The sequence below is a fragment of the Dysidea avara genome, chromosome 4 (genome assembly GCF_963678975.1).
Source record: "Dysidea avara chromosome 4, odDysAvar1.4, whole genome shotgun sequence".
Taxonomy (NCBI): Eukaryota; Metazoa; Porifera; class Demospongiae; order Dictyoceratida; family Dysideidae; genus Dysidea; species Dysidea avara.
Window position 1 is genome coordinate 32,667,626 of NC_089275.1, and position 22,064 is coordinate 32,689,689.

General features: G+C 37.0%; 1 protein-coding gene across 1 annotated transcript in view; it reads left to right on the plus strand.

Moving 5' to 3' along the window:
• The window catches only part of LOC136254708 (uncharacterized), a 37,724-nt gene that overhangs the window by 3,472 nt on the left and 12,188 nt on the right, over window positions 1-22,064 (plus strand). Inside the window, exons 2-12 of the mRNA XM_066047445.1 lie at window positions 1,683-1,765; window positions 3,110-3,613; window positions 4,420-4,611; window positions 10,197-10,682; window positions 11,925-12,119; window positions 12,949-13,455; window positions 17,618-17,812; window positions 17,865-18,053; window positions 20,614-20,799; window positions 20,858-21,727; window positions 21,789-21,850. Of these exons, the coding sequence (XP_065903517.1) occupies window positions 1,702-1,765; window positions 3,110-3,613; window positions 4,420-4,611; window positions 10,197-10,682; window positions 11,925-12,119; window positions 12,949-13,455; window positions 17,618-17,812; window positions 17,865-18,053; window positions 20,614-20,799; window positions 20,858-21,727; window positions 21,789-21,850 (3,450 nt within the window). The 5' untranslated portion in view covers window positions 1,683-1,701. The remainder of the gene's footprint in view (window positions 1-1,682; window positions 1,766-3,109; window positions 3,614-4,419; window positions 4,612-10,196; window positions 10,683-11,924; window positions 12,120-12,948; window positions 13,456-17,617; window positions 17,813-17,864; window positions 18,054-20,613; window positions 20,800-20,857; window positions 21,728-21,788; window positions 21,851-22,064) is intronic.

The following is a 22,064-nucleotide window of genomic DNA, read 5'->3' on the forward strand; positions in this document are numbered from 1 at the left end:
TACTGCAGGATTATGTAGTAGAGCGGCTAAGCGAAAAAATTGTTCACTTTTTGATAAAAGCACCAAACTTGGTACAATATTTGTTTAATTTATATATTAGATATGGTGCCATTAAAATTACCAATGCTCAAAGCACCTGACAAGTAAAATCAATAGACAATGTATTTGTGAAGCCATAAAAGTGCTCCATAGGAAATATATACTGAAACTTTGTATCTGCATAGTGATGGTCACATCCAAAAGCTAATCAAGAGAGGTGTCCATCCAGGTCATTAGCTTGCCATGTTAAGGAGCAAAGAGGTCATGGTATATGAAGCCATAGATGTACAGTCTATTATTTCTAGGGACCTGTTGATTTTGCTGGAAATTTTTTTGGCTTAATAGGTGGGTAAAAGTAATGAGCAAAATGCTGGCATAATAGGTACAATTTTTGTGAAGTGCACATAAAAAATTGCACAAAAGATCGAGATACTCTAATAGAACAGTCAGACATGCTAAAATATTGACAATGCATAGCGAATTGTTACAGGAACAAAAAGTGACAATCGAGATACCCTAATAAAACAGTTACACATGTTGATTAAGCAAATATTAGCTAGCTTCTTGCTTTACATGTTTGAAGTAATTGCTGATTGAGATACTCTAATAGAACAGTCACTTTAAGGCGAAACTGTAGCTTTCCAATTGGAAATATTCAATTAACATAGAACAGTGCTGAGTAAAATTTATAATTCTTGAGCAAAATATAGGTGAAAAATAAAAGAATTGCTGGAAAGAAAAATAGGTAGAAAAAAAAGCAAAATAGACTAGTCCCTAATTATTTCTGTACATATTGATTTATTTGCTGGTCTGGGTGTCTACTGCTGTATTTCCCACACTGCTTATCTTATGAAGCTGAAACTTAGCCAATCCATTCCTCTGTCCCTGTAGGCAACAAAGAATCAATAAAACAAATTTTGATAAATGTGCACATATCGACGGTTCTCTAAAATTAGGTCATATATAGCCTTGTAGTGGAACTCTAACTAGTTGGCCTTGGCATTGCTAATCACACTGCTTACTGCAGTCTCTACCATTGTGTTTCATCGGCATTTTCACTGATGCCTCTCTGTTAGTAGTAATGAAGTTGTACAGTTTATATGCAATATTCTAATTATTTATATTACATTATTTTGTATTATCACATAGTCTGTGTTATAGCAACATGAACATGCTACACTAGCTATAGCTTCATGCACTTTGAGTATGCAGGTAGTGGTAACCTCAGACTTTAAAGTTTCATTGGAAGATAAATTATTTCCTTAGGTACAGTATCAGTACAGAATAGTGCCGTTTGAACTGATTATAAAAATAGTGTGTGCTACTAACTTGGTTAGTGAATGAGTTTCATATTGATCATGAAGTACGTATGTATACATCATGTATGCTAATGCAAAAAGGATAAAACTATGTATATATATATATATTCAGCATTCATTGCTATAACTTGCAGAAGTCTGAAACTTGCAGAAGTCTGAAACTTGCAAGTACTGGACAATATGTAAAAGTTCAATGGTATTAGTATGACTTTACATATTTTTAGCTCACACTCTGACATGTCTGTTGCCTAGTTACACAGTAAAAGTATGTATATATACTTGTCATTGAAATATAGTGAATTATGGTGGCATATGTACTTGCAGATTGCATGTTTTGGTAAAGATGACTATCTCACTTGCTGTCTTTGAAGTAATTTTAATACTGCAATGTCTAATAAATCTTTCAGGTTAGTACGTAAGTAATTATATATTTATTTATTTATTTATTAAGGCTTTACAGCACAAGTGCTGAAGGTCTGTAGGACGCCTGGTCCTACAGCCTGTTTAAAGTTGTTACAGAAAGTATGTGTATCATTGGTTTATGAATGATAGCATAATAGATAGTGCAAGGTGAAACCACATTAAAAAGACCACCTATGGACATATATGTAACCTACCAATGTGGCAGGTGCCATGGAACACATGTCCAAACATTTGTAGCTGATGTGCATGTCATGGCCACCCTAATAAGATGGCTGATTAACCTTATATAATTAAACATTATACCCACATAGGAAATTAGCACAATAATGCCAAGTGCTTATTTCACGCAATACCACTCGTGATTTATCAAATGCAACACTATTGAAAGATTTTAGAATTGCAATACAGTAAATATAATTAAGTTTTGCTTGATCAGTATTGTATCAATACATTTAACAAAAATAATTTAGAGCATACACAGAGCAACCTTTTCCTATGAAAATGTCTACTGAACATGTATGCATGTTTTGCTTGCAGCAACTCATATTAGATGTAATTAGACCATGGTACGCATGGTATGCTTTGAAGTTTGGTCGTTAATGAGGTATTTAAAATTCAGTAGATACCCGCGGGTAGGTATCTAAACTGGTTAGATACCCATGACAAAAGTTTTTGTCACGTGCGTCATGTGTTTTGCTGGATTCCAGTCACAACAGCCATCAGAAATCCTCACTAGAGTGTGAAGAAAACATCACTGGATAATAGAGATGATCATATTCATCTAGGAAGCCTACCAGTGAGTTGTTTTAACACTAATTCGATCAGGAAGCTGCCATTATTGGCAGTGACCAGAGCCGCAGGAGCCATAGTCTAAATTGGTTATTGCCCAAATCCACAGTATCTTCGCTATTTTAGAGACTTTCGGGATGGCACATAATCACCTCTGGCTTTGCCCTCGGTGATTATTGTGCCATTCCTCAGGTCTCTAAAATAGCGAAGATACCTGGATTTGTGCAATAACCTACACTTATTTTACCATAAACTATTAAGGTACACAAAATAATAATAGTAATATACATTTAATTTTTTTTTTTTTGCAAACCAAGGGTAAAACCAGAAAGTTTTAGAAGGTGAGGCACACCTGACTGTTCTATTATAGTATATCGATCTTTTGCAGTATTGAATTTCCTTCGTTCAAATACAGTTTCCAAACTTTACCAAGGCAGCTGCCTCAGTTGCCTCGATGGTAGCTACGCCACTTGTGTTAGTACATACACATGTATATTAGTGAACTTTACATGCCAGCATAATAACTGATGTGTTTGTAGGTGGAGAAATTTGCTTTGACAGTGTCTCAGTACTACAAAAGGGAACATTACGATATAACTCACCCCGTCAAGTAATTGTTCCACGAGCTAGTTTCACATGTAGTGGCAGAATAACTGGGATAACTGCTAGTATGATAAGAATATTGAATAATGGAGTAACAGATCCCTCTTTGGAAGTATGGCATCCACCAACATCTGGTATTAGTTTATTTGATAAAGTCGGTGAAGTTCAGTTAGTAGAAAGTAATGTAGTCCAAGTTGGGACTGGCAATAATGAATACTGGTTACTGAACATGTCCCTTACTGGAAGTGACAGAATAGAGTTTGAAGCCGGAGATTCCATAGGATATTATCAACCATCTGATTCACGTTACCACATATGGAGTACTGCAACTACAGGATATATATCTTACTATATTGAGATGCCCATTTTGTTGGACACATTTAATTTAGTTACATCCAGTAATTCTATGAACAGACAACCGCTGATACAATTGACCACAGGTGTGTTTTACATTGATGCAAGATACAATTTAATGTAAAATATACTGTACATGGCTATACAAATTTGTGAAGAACTCTTATTGTTTAAACAGCCTACACATTTAACACACCGTACACCTGATATTGAAGTGCTAAAATTTCAATGATACGGGAATGTGCTTTTAACATAAACTGTTCTTACTTTCATCACCTCAAAATTGAAAGCACACGTCAGCCATAGATATACAGTAACCCCAGGTTTTTGAGTGACACTTACTAACCATGATATGGATGTCTAGGAAGTGGATAGCTTATGTGACTGTGCAATGTAATTCTCTTGATTTGAGTAGTTATAGAATAGTTGTGAAATAGGGTTCAGTAGCTACAATAAATTTGGAACTTGCTTGACACAGTTACTACTACAAGGTGTTCTTATCTTAAAGGTTAGTCTGGCACTGCTCACCCCTTTGCTCAAAGCAAGGGTCTTGCAAAATATAGATCTCATATCAGTTCCAATGGAATTCAATTAGACAACATACATAATCGTAATAAGATTTAGGTAGTCCAGCACCGCTTGTATACATTTACTAATAGTAAGGATCTGGTGAAATACAGGTCCCATATCAGTTCTAGTGCATAACTTCCGTGCCGGTCAATCATGATCAGGCAAAAATTGGGAAAAATTCCTTTATTAAAATTGTTGGGCCTTATGTAATAATGTATGAGTTGCAATAGCACTGTTTAGTAGATAAACAAAGCATTGTGCCATTTTCATTACTGCTACATGTATATACAGCATTTGATTTTTGTGCCACCTGTTGTATTAGACATCCGATGTGATATCCTATCAACACCATCCAATGGAGGAATGTCATGTAGTTCTGGTAGAGTAGGAGTGGGTTATGAGGGAGATACTTGTAGTTTCACATGTAACACTGGTTATGAGCTAACTGGTAGTGACAATAGGACCTGTCAGAGTAATGGAAGTTGGAGTGGCAGTGAAGTCTTATGTAAACAAGGTATACTATAGCTTCAATTAACAATATGTGTGCATTAAATATAATTGAATTTACTGCATTTGTGACAGAAAATGACAGTAATGATGTTAATATAATGCCAATGATGGTAGGGTGATCATTAAACTGATTGGCATTAGCTATACGTATCTTGGCCGCCACCTTTAACTTTACAACCTTTTTACCCTCACCTTTGAAGGGCTGCATCCTTTTTCACAACTTGGCTGCTTTGGTACCACCCTATGGCCGGCTTTGAGGCTTGTTTTTCTTTACTACAGGAATCATCAAACAATTGCAAGAAAAAGACTATAATTATTGTAGTGAATCTAAGAGTTTATTGTCAATTTGAAACTGAATAAAATGATTTTCATGTAGCTATAATTATGGTGACTTGCTATGCACTGCAAAGGGTGTTTCATTTAGTTATATACAGAGTGACTTTTTACACTCTTTAGGGTGACTTGTTTATAGTTAAACTCTCTACATGGTAACTTGATTCACGTTCCTTGTAGTCGATCTTTCAACAGGGTGACTTCACCTGACTTGTTCATATAGTAACTGAAATTTCTAAGATGATGTTTTTGTGGTTGAGTTCCGCACAGGGTGACTTGTTTGCAGCTGAACTCTCTACAGAGTGACTTATTTGTGCATGACTAAACTCTCTACAGGGTGTCTTGCTTGTGCCTGTAGAAGGTATATCTGCACACAATTCACCCTGTAGAGAGTTCAACTACATTGCAAATCGCCATGTAGAGAGTTTAACTACAAATAAGTCACCATGTAGTAAGTTCAGGTACAGACAAAGTCACCTTGTAGAGAATTCAGCCACACGACAAGTCAACTTAGAGAGTATAGCTACGGTAATACAGTAAGTCACCCTGTAAAAGTTAAACTACAGCAAGTCACCCTGTAAAAAGCTAAGCCACAGTAAGTCACCTTGTAGACAGCTTACACAGTAAATTTGAAAGTATGAATTTCATACCAAAGGGATGACTCCTGTGGTAACTGAATATGACCCTCATACTGATGTTGCCACAGGAAGTATCCCTTCAATATGAAATTCATACTTTCAAATTTACAGTGTAGCTTTACAAAAATTCACCCTGTAGAGGTATTACAAGTCACCTCGTATGTAGTGAGTTCAGCTACAATCAAGTCTCTCTGTAGAGAGTTTAGCTAACAAGTCACCTTGTAGAGAGTTCAGCTACAAAAGTTTATCCTGTAGAGTTCAGCTACATAATTAAGTTGGAAGTTACCCTGTAGCTACAATCAAGTCACCATCAGCATGTAACCTTGTTTGTAGCTGAATTCACTACAGAATGACTTGATTGTAGTTAATCCACCTATACACTGATTTTCAGCTTGTTTCTATAAGTAGTCTGCTTAGTAGACATGGCAACTAAATGTTTTTTACTAACAAAACTTGATTGCATGATTGTTACATGCTAATGGTTTTTCGCATTTTATCATTGTGGTCTTAACATTGATTTCTTTCAAACCACCAAAATGCACTCCTATGATGGTTACTCTATTTCTCGAAGCATTTTACCCTATAGGCGTGACAGAAATTTTATCTTATTTTACACAGATATTTGAATGGATTCCCACCAAGGCAAATTTCAACTTGATTGGAGTACACGTTTGTGTTTTATGGCAGATTTTGCAAAGCATGCAAAAAATTAATAGAAAAAAAACTGGACCTTTTGCCGCTCATATCTCCGTGGTTTCAATCTGTTAAGAGATCATGGAGCTACAGTAAATATGTATATATATACTGAAAATCATATTTTCTTTCTTCCTGTCAATATACCCATAGTGTGCCGTACTGGCTTCTTGGGCCACATGACACATTACCGTGTCTATTGATATTTGTAAATGCATGATAACAATTATTTGCATTTTGCTTGCAAATAATGCAGCAGCTATGTGGGTGAACTTTTTAGTAATGATCATGGCCTTTCAGACTACAGTATCAGTGATTTGTAAATTTATAAAAGTAGTGTTAAATACAGTATGGTAGTAGGTATCCTCCCAAAATGATGCTCACCACCTAAAACGCCTCCTTTAAAAATCATCCTAGAATGATCTTACGTGATGAAAATCACCTTTACAGAGTAATATTAGTCCATCTAACATCAAATGCAACATTACTTACAGGCGGTCAGATATAGAATTTCAAAAAAAAAAAGCTAAAACTTGAACTTTGCCTGCCTGCCTGCCTGCCTGCCTGCCTGCCTGCCTGCCTGCCTGCCTGCCTGCCTGCCTGCCTGCCTGCCTGCCTGCCTGCCTGCCTGCCTGCCTGCCTGCCTGCCTGCCTGCCTGCCTGCCTGCCTGCCTGCCTGCCTGCCTGCCTGCCTGCCTGCCTGCCTGCCTGCCTGCCTGCCTGCCTGCCTGCCTGCCTGCCTGCCTGCCTGCCTGCCTGCCTGCCTGCCTGCCTGCCTGCCTGCCTGCCTGCCTGCCTGCCTGCCTGCCTGCCTGCCTGCCTGCCTGCCTGCCTGCCTGCCTGCCTGATGGCAGTCGCAAGGCTGGAGGCCAAACAAAGCAGTACATGGCCACCACTTTACGTCACAATAAACAAACTCACCATGGGATGTGCCTTTTGGTGTTCCAATGAGTATGTGTCCTCCACGCCTTGTCTTTCTTTTTGTCATCAATCAGGCTGGTTTTTGTCATTCATGCAATGAAACACGTTAAGTTTCCCTATCAACACTTTCCTTGAGCAGCATATTTAGATGCTGCAAACTTATTTAATTCCTTACGCTCAGTAGATACTTGTGTCTCACGATAGTATTAACGCGATCTTGGTTGATTAATCAATAATGATCAAGCACAAAGACCACACCTCTTAGCAATCTCTTTACTCCAACATGATGACACATCCTGTTATTACTGGTCTAGCTGCATTCATAATACTAGCGCAATGAAAATATGAAATAATGACGAGATACTCTAATACAGCAGTCACCCTAATAGAACAGTCATACATGTAAAGTTGTATGCTATAACAAAACAACCAAACAAACTAGTTAAAAAATGAAGTAGGGATCCAAGCAATAAAAAGTAGTGAAACAAGAGATGAATGATGATTATAGTATGGCTCAGTTGGAAAATCCTTACTTTGGCATTGAACAAAACCATTGTTGTAACATATCAATATAAGGATTTTCCTACCGAGCTATGCTGTAATACCGTCATTCATCTCTTCTTTCACTACTTTTTATTGATTTGATCTCTACTTCATTTTTAAATTAATAATTTACTTGAATAGTACCACACCATGAGGATGTGTTACTTTTGTTTAAAACCTGCCAACTATTACCATCCTTTCTAGTAAAATTATAAAGAAATACAACCTACTTACTACTACTCATCTGTTTATGTACTTACAACTTTCAAGTCATCATGGCATGATAGTGATATATGATTAGAATTCTTTACCATCTGACATAGTTATGGCCACTAAGGATAACACCAATTCTTTTATGAATTTGCTGGATGTATGTACATAGAACAAATCATGGATTTACTATACTGCAATGTGTGTACTTTAAGCTTTGCATTTTTTAGAACCATTAATAATAAATAAATAATTGCACCCATAGTACATAGTGTTATGTGTAGGTTTACTCAGGATAATGTCGTGATTATTGGATGGTTGTTCCAAGATACCAAGACAGAATTTTACTTTAAGACGAATGCTTATGGCAACACTAGTATTAGACAATTACTAACGTGTACATTTGTGTAGTGCAGTACTATTGGAGGATACAGTACACTTTAATAGTGTTAATACTCTGACTGTATATTCATAAGGCAATGTTGCACACAATTTCAAGGACTCTGCTAGGTGATCTTCAAGAATTTGTTTAACTGTGGTTCCATTGTATAGAGTATATTGAACTGGTGCAATCCATTGTTACGCTACTTCTATAATCCAGGCACCCATGTGTGCAGTTACGTAATACTATCCCATTAGGTAATTACTTGATCATGTATATTTATGTTAATGCTATTAATTCAGCTAAATAATTTAAAAAATTTAAATACTGTAATTTAGTGTATTTCTTAATTCATAAATTATTTTGTAATTCAGTAATTACATTGCTATGCACTGCTAAGAAATTATAACTCAAACAACTTTTACCGCACAACTGTTATATAATGTGTCTATTGCATTACCTCTTACAAATTGTTTAGAGAAAACCTGAAGGTTGCCCTTCATATTTGTTCATGTAAGTATGGGACATGCCCCTTTCTCCTTGAAGGAATTCATTACTTCTGGTAGCCTAAGAAGCCAGATATGCCTTTTTTGGTTGTGTTACACTTTGTGAAAGGAATTCATAACATTTTCAGGAACTCTGTTTTTCAAGCCGCTGGCGTGAATAAATTGCCTCAAAGCAAAAGCTTACCTACCGGAACTGGTTCTTTGCAGCCTTCATTTCTCACATACAAGTTGCTTTAACATACGTAAGCCATTGTGGGTGCGGAAAGATACATACATACATACATGCCAGTCTTGCATGGCCAGACTGCTTTTTCGCCACCGCTTTTTCGCCACCGCTTTTTCGCCACCACTTTTTCGCCACCGCTTTTTCGCCAAGTGTCAAGCTCCACTCACTCTGGGACCACTGGAGTGTGGTGGGTGTTGATTGATTTCACGTAATGTTTGAGTAAGGGGTTAATTTCCTTGTTCTCATTGTTCATCATTGCTTCAAAGCATTAAGATTCTTCACCTTGCCAGTGGTAAAAACGAATAGGACTTGAGACTTGTCCCAGTCCCGTTTTTGGAGCAGGCACTTATAATCTCTAATTGATAAGTACCATGGCAGAGAAAAAGCGGTCTAATCACGCAAAACTACATACAAACACACACATGTTTTTCGGAAATTAATTTCAGTAAACCAGGTGTGCGTCCACGATAGTTGTGGCCAGAAAAGTCCAAACCTTCATGATCCCCTATACATGTACAGTAGTATAGTGCTATCATACTGTATGATAAGCACTGAAGTATGGCAACTTTAGTTAAAGTTAGTGATGCACCAATACCACTTTTTCACTACCGATCCGATACCGATACATTTGAGGCCAGAAATGGCTGATACCGATCCGAGACCAATACTTTGCCCCACAGGCATTTCTCACAAGAAACAGCTATGATTAAGCTTACTAAACCTATTTGCTAATCTCATCAACTGCAGTTTGCTGGTTTTGTGGCTATCAATTATGCCATGATAATAGTTTATGGCTTCAATGAATCTTATTTCATGGCTTACTTCAGTTTCTACTGTATTAATAATGCTAGTGTCTGGCTTCTTTTAAGGAATTCATGGCTTGTATCAGCTTTTGCTCAACTCCGTTCGATGCGCTATGTACGCCGCCATCTTGATAAGTAATTAAATAACGTCATTTAAAGTATTGGTTGGTATCGGGCATTGATAGCTTTATCGATACAAGTCCGATACCGCCACAATAGGGCCGATACCGATACTAGTATCAGTATCGGTGCGTCACTAGTTAAAGTCACGGTATATAACATTGTTGCTATGCCTGTATACTCACAAACACACTTTGCATACTTTATCTCTTAGGGTGTATAGCGGGTATCAATATTTACCAAGGAGGAGATGACCAGTTAAGAGTTGATAGACAAGTGATCATTCCATATGTTAACTGTAGTAACAGTGATGGAATAATAACACATATTACTGCTAGTCTATCACTAAATAATAGTGGTAGTGAGTATCCTAGCTTTCAAGTGTGGCGTCCCATGTCAGGTGATCCCAGTGTTTATGAAAGAATTGGTGATGAAATTGTATTAGAAGATAGTGAAGTAAGAGCAATGGATGGGTACTGGTTAGCAGAGATAGTTGTTAGTGATAATGAGAGGATAGAGTTTAAGTCAGGAGATGTTATTGGATGTTATCATCCATCTAATGTACGTTATCAAGTTAATACTATTAGTAGTAATGGATCAAGTGTTCATGATTGTGATGGAGGAAATATAGAAACTGTCAATACCAGTAATACTGATTGTGAAATAAACCCTCGACAACCATTAATTCAGACATTATTTAGTAAGTCACACTGTACAATGGTATACAATGTATGGAACATCACATTTCTGAAAACCAGTAATCTAATAAGCTTTCAGTTATTGACACTGAAAATGATTGCTCTACACATTAGAGTACATTAACAATTTATTATTTATAGGCTGCATCAATGCTAAGAAATAATACAGTAGGGGAACAGAAGACTTAGTATAGAGCTTTATGGCAGCATAACAGGTGACAGGGCCTGCAAAAATAGGGCATGTGGGAACTTAAATGTGAATACTTTTCCAAATTTCAATGACTCGTAACTTCTGATTTTTGGCATAGCTATAAAATTTTCAGCCCACATTAAATACTTAATTGGCACTATAATACTAGCTACAGAATATAGATATTCCATCCTGGCACTTAAATAATTATGATCTGTTATGTGATGGGATGCAGTTTGTGCACACGTACCCTATTTTTGCAGGCCTGGTGGACGATTGTTAAGATATTTAAATAAAGTTAGGGACCCGCCTATTATGCTTTTTATTTTACCTATTATGCTATGGTGCACTGCTCAATATGTTTACCTATTATGCTCAAATTATGCTCAGTGTTTAATATGCCTCAGTTCCCATGTTTTACTAATAAATTTTCATTTTATAGGGGAATAATAAGTAGCTGAAGCACACAGATTATAAATCCTTGCTCCACAATACTGTTACAATACAGTCAGCTACCTGATTGTTCTATAAGAGTTACTGACTGTTCTATTAGAGTATATCAATCTTTTTCTGTGATACGTAATTTTGACAAGCAAGGAATTATAGTATTGCACACACGTATTCTGCCTATTATGTTCAATGCTTTTAGACACCTATTATGCTCATAATTATGCCAGCATAATAGGCAGGTCCCTAATTAAAGTTCTTCCAAAAAGACAATCACACTTCACACCAATGAGATCAATATATTTTAATACAGCAGTCATTTACTTTAACACAGCAGCGCAGTCAGAAAATACTGATATACTCTAACAAAACAGTCAACTCTTGATCATAATTTTGAGTATGATAAGCTGGATTTTTGAGTGATGCTCAAAAGCATTACAGGGTATTATTTGACTCCAGCAGTAAAGTTTTACTAGTCATTTTAAGGTGACTTTACAAATAAGTCAAGGACTTATGAACACTAGGTGACCCATAGTTGCAGGGTTTAAGGTTCCTTCCACTGTATGTGTTTTTTACAGTAGCTTGTTATGCATATTGCCTTTTGCAGGTATTCGTTGTTATAACCTATCAACACCTTCCAATGGAGAAATAATGTCATGTAGTTCTGGTAGAGTAGGAGTGGGTTATGAGAGAGACACTTGTAGTTTCACATGTAACACTGGTTATGAGCTAACTGGTAGTAACACTAGGACCTGTCAAAGTAATGGCAATTGGAATGGTAATGAAACCATATGTACACAAGGTATGGATATGTGTGTATTGTACATTTTAGCAAACTACATTCAATCATTCATTACACTACATGTACTAATTATGATTTGGACATCACTATCTTATCAAGAGTCATGGCATTAATGAGTCACAAGGCCAATAAGTACAAAGTGCACTCCACAAACAATCACTTCTGTGAGCCATTTACATATATGATGGAACAATTTTGCAATTATTTGAAAAAACTATGTAAAATCTGCATGGCAAAATTTCAGCTTTGCTGAATAATTGTACTTTCTTACTGGAGACATCCAATTTTCATATTATTAGTAACTACCACACAAAAACTCCACCATACTGTATTTGAGGATCGTTTGTTTGTTTGCTGTGGCATTGCCCACATGCAGTACTGTGATTAGTTGTTTTTCATTGGGCCATCATTTTCATTTTTTCTTCGATTCATCATTGCATCCTTTTCATGAACAACACTCTAGCTACATTTTCAAACTTGATTGAACAGCACTTATAATTTGTAATTGTTTGGGCTTAATCAGCTTTGCTGTCTGCCCTTTTCCTCCAAATAATAATAATAACACCCTTACCTATGAGGCAATCTTCTAAACTAACAAGTAACACGAACTATAGATGTGCATTTAATTCAAAGCTTTTGAATAGTGAAAAAACCTCATTACTGTATGACTTCTGTAGTCTTTGAAGAATCAAATTTACCACCATAATGACATAGAGTCATTAATATAAGGTTTTTTCATTGTGGACCCTACATTTAGCTAACAGTCATCAATACTGACATAACACTGTAGCTATTGTGCATACATACGTTCAGGTGAAGTTTGTTACAGGTGGTGCAATCTGTTTTGAAAGTGCAACAGTTCAACGAAGGGGAACAGTCAGATATAGCTCACCACGCCATGTGATTATTCCACGTGCTAATTTCACTTGTAATGGTAGAATAACTGGTATTACTGCTAGTATGAACAGAGTACAAAGTGGTGTATCTCAGCTTTTTGTTGAAGTATGGCGTCCACAAACACCTGGTAGTGATGTATATAATAAAGTGGATGAAGTCCAGTTACTGGAAAGCGAAATAATCCAAGTTGGTCATGACCTTACTGATAGCAATATTTACTGGCTAGTAGATATAACTCTTAATGATGATGACAGAATTGAATTTAAAGCTGGAGATGTTGTAGGATATTATCAGTTCCCTGATTCACGTTATGAACTATGGAGTATTGTAACTAGTGGATATACAGCTTATACTCTTTCAATTGATGCTTCAATGAATGCTTCAAATCTAACTGATTATAGTACTGGTACCAGACAACCATTGATACAATTCACTATAGGTATGGCCAAAGATAGTTAGTATAAAGTATGTATTTTGTGACCGGATTTGCAAACTAGTACCTTTTTCATTTGACCTATTTTTTGAATTTCATTGCTTTCTTACTGTACAATGATTATGTGTACATAAGTACTATTGTAAGACATGCATTGCTAGGAATCTTCAGTGGATAAACAACCTGACCGGGCCCAGTGGAGACCTTGCTTTTGTATGTGACCCAAATCAGTCTTAATGTCATCCCTGAAACACTTACAATTAAAAGGAAATTATTCACCTGTTGGAAATTTCACAGCATTAATAATAATAATAATTATAATTTGAGGTATTTATTACCAAATAGGCACTGTAAGTTTTTAATCAGCTTTACAGTACTAAGTATAAAGCTGATAGGGAAACTTTAAGTGCCTTATATGAGTTTTCATGTGTGATGTTAAGTACTGATTTTCTGAAATCCAGTCACATGTACCTTGCCATGTTTATAATTATACTACATACACTGTACAGTACCTCTACATGTCTCATTGTCTAGTTCCACATAGCCAACCACTTTCTCTGTCATGATGTCTATATGTAAATCAAAAGGCTCTGGATTGGCAGCTGACTAGCGTAGGTCACTCATTTAGCGCACTGGTCCTTTGTGTTGATGCAGCCTATGCAAACTTTGTTCAAACTACCATTCTAGGAATTATTCAGTTAATAGTCATCTCAGGCGGCATAAGCAGCTTGACAAACAGACCCCACATTCCACATGGCACATGAAGGTGAAAATTCATTAACAACCCACTTTGGCCATAGGTATAATACATGCATGAGTAGCCTACTGTGTGCTAAACAGTCCAGATTAATTTATGGTATAGCTAGGTGCGTAGGTGCTTATGATATTTTCTATATACACCATGATACCATGTTTCTGAGGTACCTGTAGCTATAAACATTGTGTTAAAAGTACGTATACTAGTAAAATGCAAAGAAAGTTGGGTCCCAGCTGATGCCGCTTGAGTCCACTGTCTATATACCAGTATGTCTTATGGTACAGCAACGTGATGCCCCATGGCACAATATAATGATATACCACTTTAGCATGGTGGTTCAAAGGTGCCACTTGGGGTTTAACTCGCATATTGCCTAGGCAATTGCATAGGAACACAATTTGCTCATGGGATTGATGTCCAACCAGTTCAAAGGGGTACGATACACCTTGACTTGATATATTGAATGACATTGAATGTTTAATTATGGGTTTGGGTTTACAGGTCAGTGTAGTTGCTATAAGTTTCAACTAGTTGACAGTTTCTATAAGCAATAAATAATGAGTAAGGTAGTCGTATATGTATCGGCCATTGTGCAGACCACGTAACAACACAAAGAGGACAACTAGATTTAAATAGGTGAGTAACTTATAGTCTTATTAACTTACTGTCCCAATAGTGAAGTTAGTAACCGGATCCCACAATCTCAATTTTCTGTAAAGTATAATGACATAATTGTACTACCAGATTTGACCCTCGGTAATACTAAAACTACTCGAGGCTGGTTTTGACAGATGTCTTTTCTGGGTGGTGTGGAGAGCTCGAATGGTGTTTTCAGGTCTTGTGAAGAGCCTGGCTTGGCAAAAATCAGTGGTTTACTGGTGGATGGCCTGATAATGTTGGCCAAACATTTTTTTCTGTTGTTTTGCTGCTTATCAGTCACTAAGATGCCAGCACAGCCCTGTAATCTCATGTCTGGACTACAATTGTGGTCTGCCTACATTTTTGAAATCTATCTCTTTCCCACCCCACCACCCCCACCCTCCTTCCCTTTATGAGCACACGTGATACTACTTCGCTTGTCCAACTGCTCAGATTTTCTATTTTATTTGGTGGGAAACTCTACAAGCAGCTACAAGTACCAGAAGTGGTCTGAAAGCTAATAGATTGATGCACATCTTGTGTAAATTTCATACGCGTGCTTGCCATCCTTGGCGAATTATGTATGCTGACTTGAATTCTTTAAAACTGTTTATCTCAAAACTTCTAATGTGCAATTTGGAACGTTTTCCAAAATTCAGTCACACAATATTAGATCATTGCTATCACGATAACAGTATGAGATGATAACTATATTGAGGTTAATTTTGCACATTGCAAGATACGTATAGTATCAATTTCATGATATAATTATTATGATACATTGCTTACAAAATAAAACACCTGTTGTACAAATGCAATCAGGGGCGTAGACAGGATTTTTTTGAAGGGGGTTCGGATTTAAAGTGGAATGTCTTAAGGGGAAGGCCTGGATGCTTCCCCTAGACCATGTTTGGACGAAAATGATCGATGCATACACAAAATGTGCCCTTAGGCAGTAACATTAAAAGGTGCTGTTTGTGCATCTAGCTAGCTAAAACCTACACACTACTGTTTATGCAGCTTATAGAAACTATAAACCTATTGTAAAACTAACTGATCTTCACTTCCAGACAGCATACTGACAGCCAACTTCAATTTCCTAGCACACGCCGGAAGCCCTTAGCCCTCCACACTCTGAGTCCCTTAATTGGCAATGCTTCTTTCCAGCTATACAATATTCCCGGCCGGTCCTCCTGTTGATAGTCAATAACTTCAGACATGGCTTGTATTCCAATATGTTCGAGACATCATGTGCCCACAACATGTAACAAATTATTCATGAAGTAAATATACATCAACAATTCACAGTTTGTGCTAACCTGACTGACACATGTATAACACGACCACTCAAGTGCTGCCTCATAATATGTCTCAACCGACCATTGAACAGTCCTTCGCCATTTCACTCGCGCCATTTCAACCATGCATCACGTGCGCAATTGATCATGTGTGCAATTGATCACGTGATGCAATAGATATGCTTTGCAATGGTTCAGCATTAATGTAATGTGACCCTCAAGAGTAGTACAGAGGAGCGCCAGTGGGAAAGTAGTTACCAGAGAGCTCCAGAGCTGTAAGATTTGGTGTGATTTTTAATTTACAAAAACTCTGCCTCTGGAAGAGGGGTTCGTCCAAACCATCCGAACCCCCCCTGCCTACGCCCTTGGCAATAAATAACATCTTATATGCAGTGTTTGTAGCTTAAGGTTATTTATGGGATGGATGCAGCAATGCAAGCCACAGCAAACTTGTGCATGTGAATATTAAAATGTAAATATTGTGTATCAATTATCATGATATTTCCATAATTGCCATGATGCCTTTTCATAGGCATAGAAAGTGGGAGTGATGCCCACCCTCCAATGATATGACTACCTATTTCAAGTCATCTCTTAAGTACTCAACTGTCTACTTACAACCAATGCTTCAGATTATTCTATAAGTAACCTTTCTGTTCAATCAGCAATGCATAAAGAATTTATGAAACTATCAGCTTGCACAGTTACTCCTCAGAAACACTTCAGATTGACGATTGTGACAAGTGCCTCTAAAATTAATTTTCATAGCATTTGTAGCATTTGTGAATAGATTTATGACTGACATAGAAGTACGTTACTCAAGTAAGGATGGACTGCTGTAATCTTTCAAACATGTTTTTACTGACTAAATTGCTCTGAAATTCAATCTCAGAACATTAGTTTTCAAAACATTTCCCTGGGGGAATTCCCCCAATCCCCCTAGTTTATAGCATGCTTTGCGTGCTCAGCTATCTTACCATTGTCTGGCCTGCCAACCATGAGGTGCTTGCTACGCCTATGACTTTTTCAGTGTCTCCCAACAAAGTGAGCAAGACACCTGTATTTATTATACATATATGTACATGGTAGGCAGATACAATAGTTCAGTTGTTGTAATTATATACTTTTATTTAATGGTGATCATGCAAGGTAAACCCATGGGATATCCCTCACAGTTGCAAATGCCACAGCTTAACCTGTAAAGTATCCTAAGCAGGTATTGTTTTACAACACATTTAAGTTTAATATGCATGTACAATGTGAGTACTTTGTGTGTTATGGAATCCAGTTGCCCTTGAGCTGTACATACTAGCTACAGGTATTTAGACAATGAACTCCATGTAACTGGAATTTTGTTAATGCAATTTGTTTGTCAAAGTTTATGTCTTACCCAGTAAGTCATCTCAAGGTGGTACTGTATTACCTGCAAATATCAAAACTTTCTTTAATTGCCACATTATCTAATATTCTGTAGACATCCGATGTGATAACCTATCAACACCATCCAATGGAGAAATGTCATGTAGTTCTGGTAGAGGAGGAGTGGGTTATGAGGGATACACTTGTAATTTTACATGTAACAACACTGGTTATGAGCTAACTGGTAGTGACAATAGGACCTGTCAGAGTAATGGAAGTTGGAGTGGTAATAATACTACTTGCAGAAGAGGTAACAAGTATATGTGTATTGTCACCAGCTAATTTTATATCTAATTTTATAGTCACTTGTCCATCGATTGTTCATCCTACCAATGGAGTGGTCGATTGTTCTTTGGGAGATGATGGAGTCCTTTCCTATGAAGACACTTGTAGTTTCACATGTAACACTGGTTTTGAGCTTACTGGTAGTGACAATAGGACCTGTCAGAGTAATGGAAGTTGGAGTGGTAGTGATACTGAATGTGAAAGAGGTAATAATTTTATTGTGCAGTGTGTAGATCAAAAGCTGCTGTTACAGTACTTTCAGTGTTGCAGGTTATTTTTAAAAACTGATTATTAAAACATTATACCGCAGTTAACCAGTGGTTGCATTTACAAGAGTATTACTACAAAAGACATCACACAAACTCATCAATGTACAGTGTAATGGTAAATAAGACTTGGGTTTAAACAAACAGGTGCAACTGGAGGCTCGACATGCACCGGCTGAGGACTAGTGGTTAGGTGTCATAGCCTCGAGACCACTCCCTAACTAGGCTTAACCAGTTTGTGGTGCCATTTACTAACAAGAATTCCTGGCACAAAGTGGTGTAAAGTGCTTGATCCATTGCTCTTGCAAGCTCTTGTTTCAACCCACACACCCACTCTCTTCATCACATAAGCTTGCTTTGCAGACTTGACTGATGTGAAAATGGGCAAGTGCCGTAGCATTAACATCTGTTACAGAATTGTTCATAAAGTTCTGTACTAAGGATGCATGGGTTGATAAGGCTTAATATTGTCTTTGTCAAAAACGTAGCCTGGTACAGGAGGACACAATAATGTCATACAGTTTTTAAGAATAAATCATGTACCAGTCTACAACAGCACAACTGCCCATACACTTACTTATATCTCTCCACTATGGTCCCCATTATCCAGTCATGACCAAACTTCAATGACCAGAGCCATAACAAGTTATATAATAAATATATAATAATGCAGTATACCACTTTAATGTGGGTTATGGGAATGTAGCTTGCTCATCACTTTGATGTCCAACCAGAAGATACAATACACTCTAACTCGTTTTATTGAGCAACCTGGAGTGTTTAATTGTGGGTTTGGGTTTACAAGTTAAGCTATAGGCTCAGTGTAGTTGCTAAGTTTCGACTGGTTGATAGTTGCAAAATGACGAATGATCGGTAAAATAATCATTTTGGCAATGCGTGGATGCATATAGTGTATTTCTACACACCATGTGTCAGCAGACCACTGAACAACACAAAGAAGACAACTACATAGGATAGCATCTTATAGCCATAAGTACTTAACTATGTTAACTTAATTACTGTCCCATAGTAGGCTTAATGTAGTAAAACTATCAATTTAGGTGTCCCACAATTGCATTTTTTCTTACATTGTGTGTAAAAAGCATAATGATGTTGCAATAATGTTCTGAGGGCTATTGGCCCATGCTATTAAAACCACTATGATATGTATCAAGAAACAGGGCGTGTGCTCTATAGTTCTTTCACGTGAGTGTGATATGTAACATAAAGATAATACCACGGCTGCGAGCAAAACAGCCAAATTGAAAAAATGGTGTGCCCCCCAAAAAGTTGGGTTCAAAACTTGTGAAATCAAGGTGGAAGCAAAGACATGGCTACAATGATGTTAATGTTAATCAATTATAATAATGCTAAGTCATTATTAAAATTTATTGGCTTCATTACAGCCAATTCTTGGTCACTACTTTATTTGCATAACTTTTCACCAAGACATTCAAAGGCCGCACCCTTTTTACAGCTTTGCTGATTTAACTGGATTTCATATTTTTGTTTTTCACTATATATGCTTCGGAGTTTACATTTCTATTTACCTACAGACAAAGTGTTAGCCAGAAGTTGCATTTGTACTGTATTGCACATTATATTTGACTATTTGTTAATTTTGTTTTACCACTCAATAAAGTGCAAATTGTTGGACTGTTAATAGAATGCATACTAGCATTTCCATTTGTAGGTCAATGAAAATATACATTTTTACTATTAAATGAGATTAGTGTCAAACTTAGTGCATCAAGCAACTTCTGTGTGTGCCAAATTTCAAGGCAACCAAGAAAAGGATTTGTGTTAACTGTATAGCATTTTATTAAAGTGTGCAAAAGAAAGGAGAAATTAATTAGAAGTCCCTGTTAAAAAAATTTAAAAAAAAAACACTTAAGTATGGGCTACCCATATCTCGAGAATTGCTGGAGAAAGTTTGATCAAATTTGGAGTGCAGCCTGCTGTACATAGCAGACAGCTATAATTCAAAAACAGTATGCTTTAAAGAAGGGACCATGAAGCTATAGTATGTATACAAGTAAATAGATGCATAAAAATTGCATGTTCTTTCTTCCTGGCAATATACCCACAGTGTGGCATGGGCCTTGTGCCTTAATCTCATGATGTTGTTTCTAGCTGATCAGCATATACATAGCCCAGCACAGATATTGAATGTTAATGGTTAATCTACCATACTGAGACCTGCACTACCATCAGGAAAACATGTAATTGATGATAAAGAGAACTTATAAGTGTCATATATTAATATGTATCTCAGAACAGTATGAACAAGCTCATCACATTGCACCAAGAATATTTCTGTACGCTGTACCTTTGTAACACCCCCTCTCCGCATCATGAACTTCCTCTGTAATACCTGTGTGACAAAACAATCAACTATTTAGTTGCTCTATACATACTTCTGGCATCATGCTTACAAATCAAATACAAATCCCACAGATACAGTACCTGTTACGTACCTAATTCTATGTCATATTTACAGTTACTTGTCCACCACTTGTGCTACCTAATGGAATGGTCAACTGTTCACTGGGAGACGATGAAGTTCTTTCCTATGAAGACACTTGTAGTTTCACATGTAACACTGGTTATGAGCTAACTGGTGGTGACACTAGGACATGTCAGAGTGATGGAAGTTGGAGTAACACAGAAGTCATATGTCAAGAAGGTATGAATACGTGTTTAGCATTTACTACTAACAGATACACTGCATGTGTAATACATAGGTGCAAATGAGACTTCAAGCAGTGTTCATATTTCTACTAGTAGCCTAACAACTAATAGTACAGTTGTTATGATACCTACTACAGATTTTCACAGCTCTACAACTACTGTGGTTGAATCAGGGAATGTTTTTACATCCACAATGACCATCATTGGATCAAGCAATGATCTCTCATCAACTAGCAATATTATTACTTCAAGTACAACAGCCATGATTACTACCACAGATGCAGCTATGCTTACTACCACAGATGCAGCTGATAGTAGCAGAATGACCATGGCTATGTCAAGCAATAATGCCTCATCAACTAGCAGTATTGTTACTTCAAGTACAACAGCCATGGTTACTACCACAGATGCAGCTATGCTTACTACCACAGATGCAGCTGATAGTAGCAGAATGACCATGGCTATATCAAGCAATAATGTCTCATCAACTAGTAGTATTATTACTTCAAGTACAACAGCCATGGTTACTACCACAGATGCAGCTATGCTTACTACCCCAGATACAGCTGATAGTAGCAGAATGACCATGACCATGTCAAGCAGCAATGCCTCATCAACTAGCAGTATTGTTACTTCAAGTACAACAGCCACACTCATTACTACCACAGATACAGCTGGTATACGTAGTAGCAGAATGACTATGGTTATGTCAAGTAATAATGCCTCATCAACTAGCAGTATTATTACTCCAAGCATAACAGACAGGCTTAATGCTACCACTGATACTAGCAGTAATAACAATACAACTGGTATCATTGTTGGAGTGTTGGTCGTTGCACTGTTTGTTTTGCTATTCTCTCTTATTGGTGTTTGTGCTGTTTTTGTAATCAGAAAAAGAAGACAGAAATTTAAAATTAGTACAGGTGAATAAATGTTGTCTACATAAATTTTAATGAAAAATATGGTTGTTCGTATTTACTTTAGTTATGAACAATCACATCTTTGAAGCAAACAATCCAAATTTTCGATACACTGATGATGACTATGTGAGTTTGTGTAATAATTATTATTAGAGATATGTACATATGCAATCAAAGCTTAATAAGTCACTCTCTAGAGTTCCTATGAATATGTATACTTGAAATTGACAAGGAGAAAACATCCTGACTGCCTGGCAGACTCCTGTAAGCGTTTGAGCGTTAATTGTATGGGTACAGGTTCGAGGCTGCCCAGGTCCAGTCATGGATTTTTTCTCCTTTC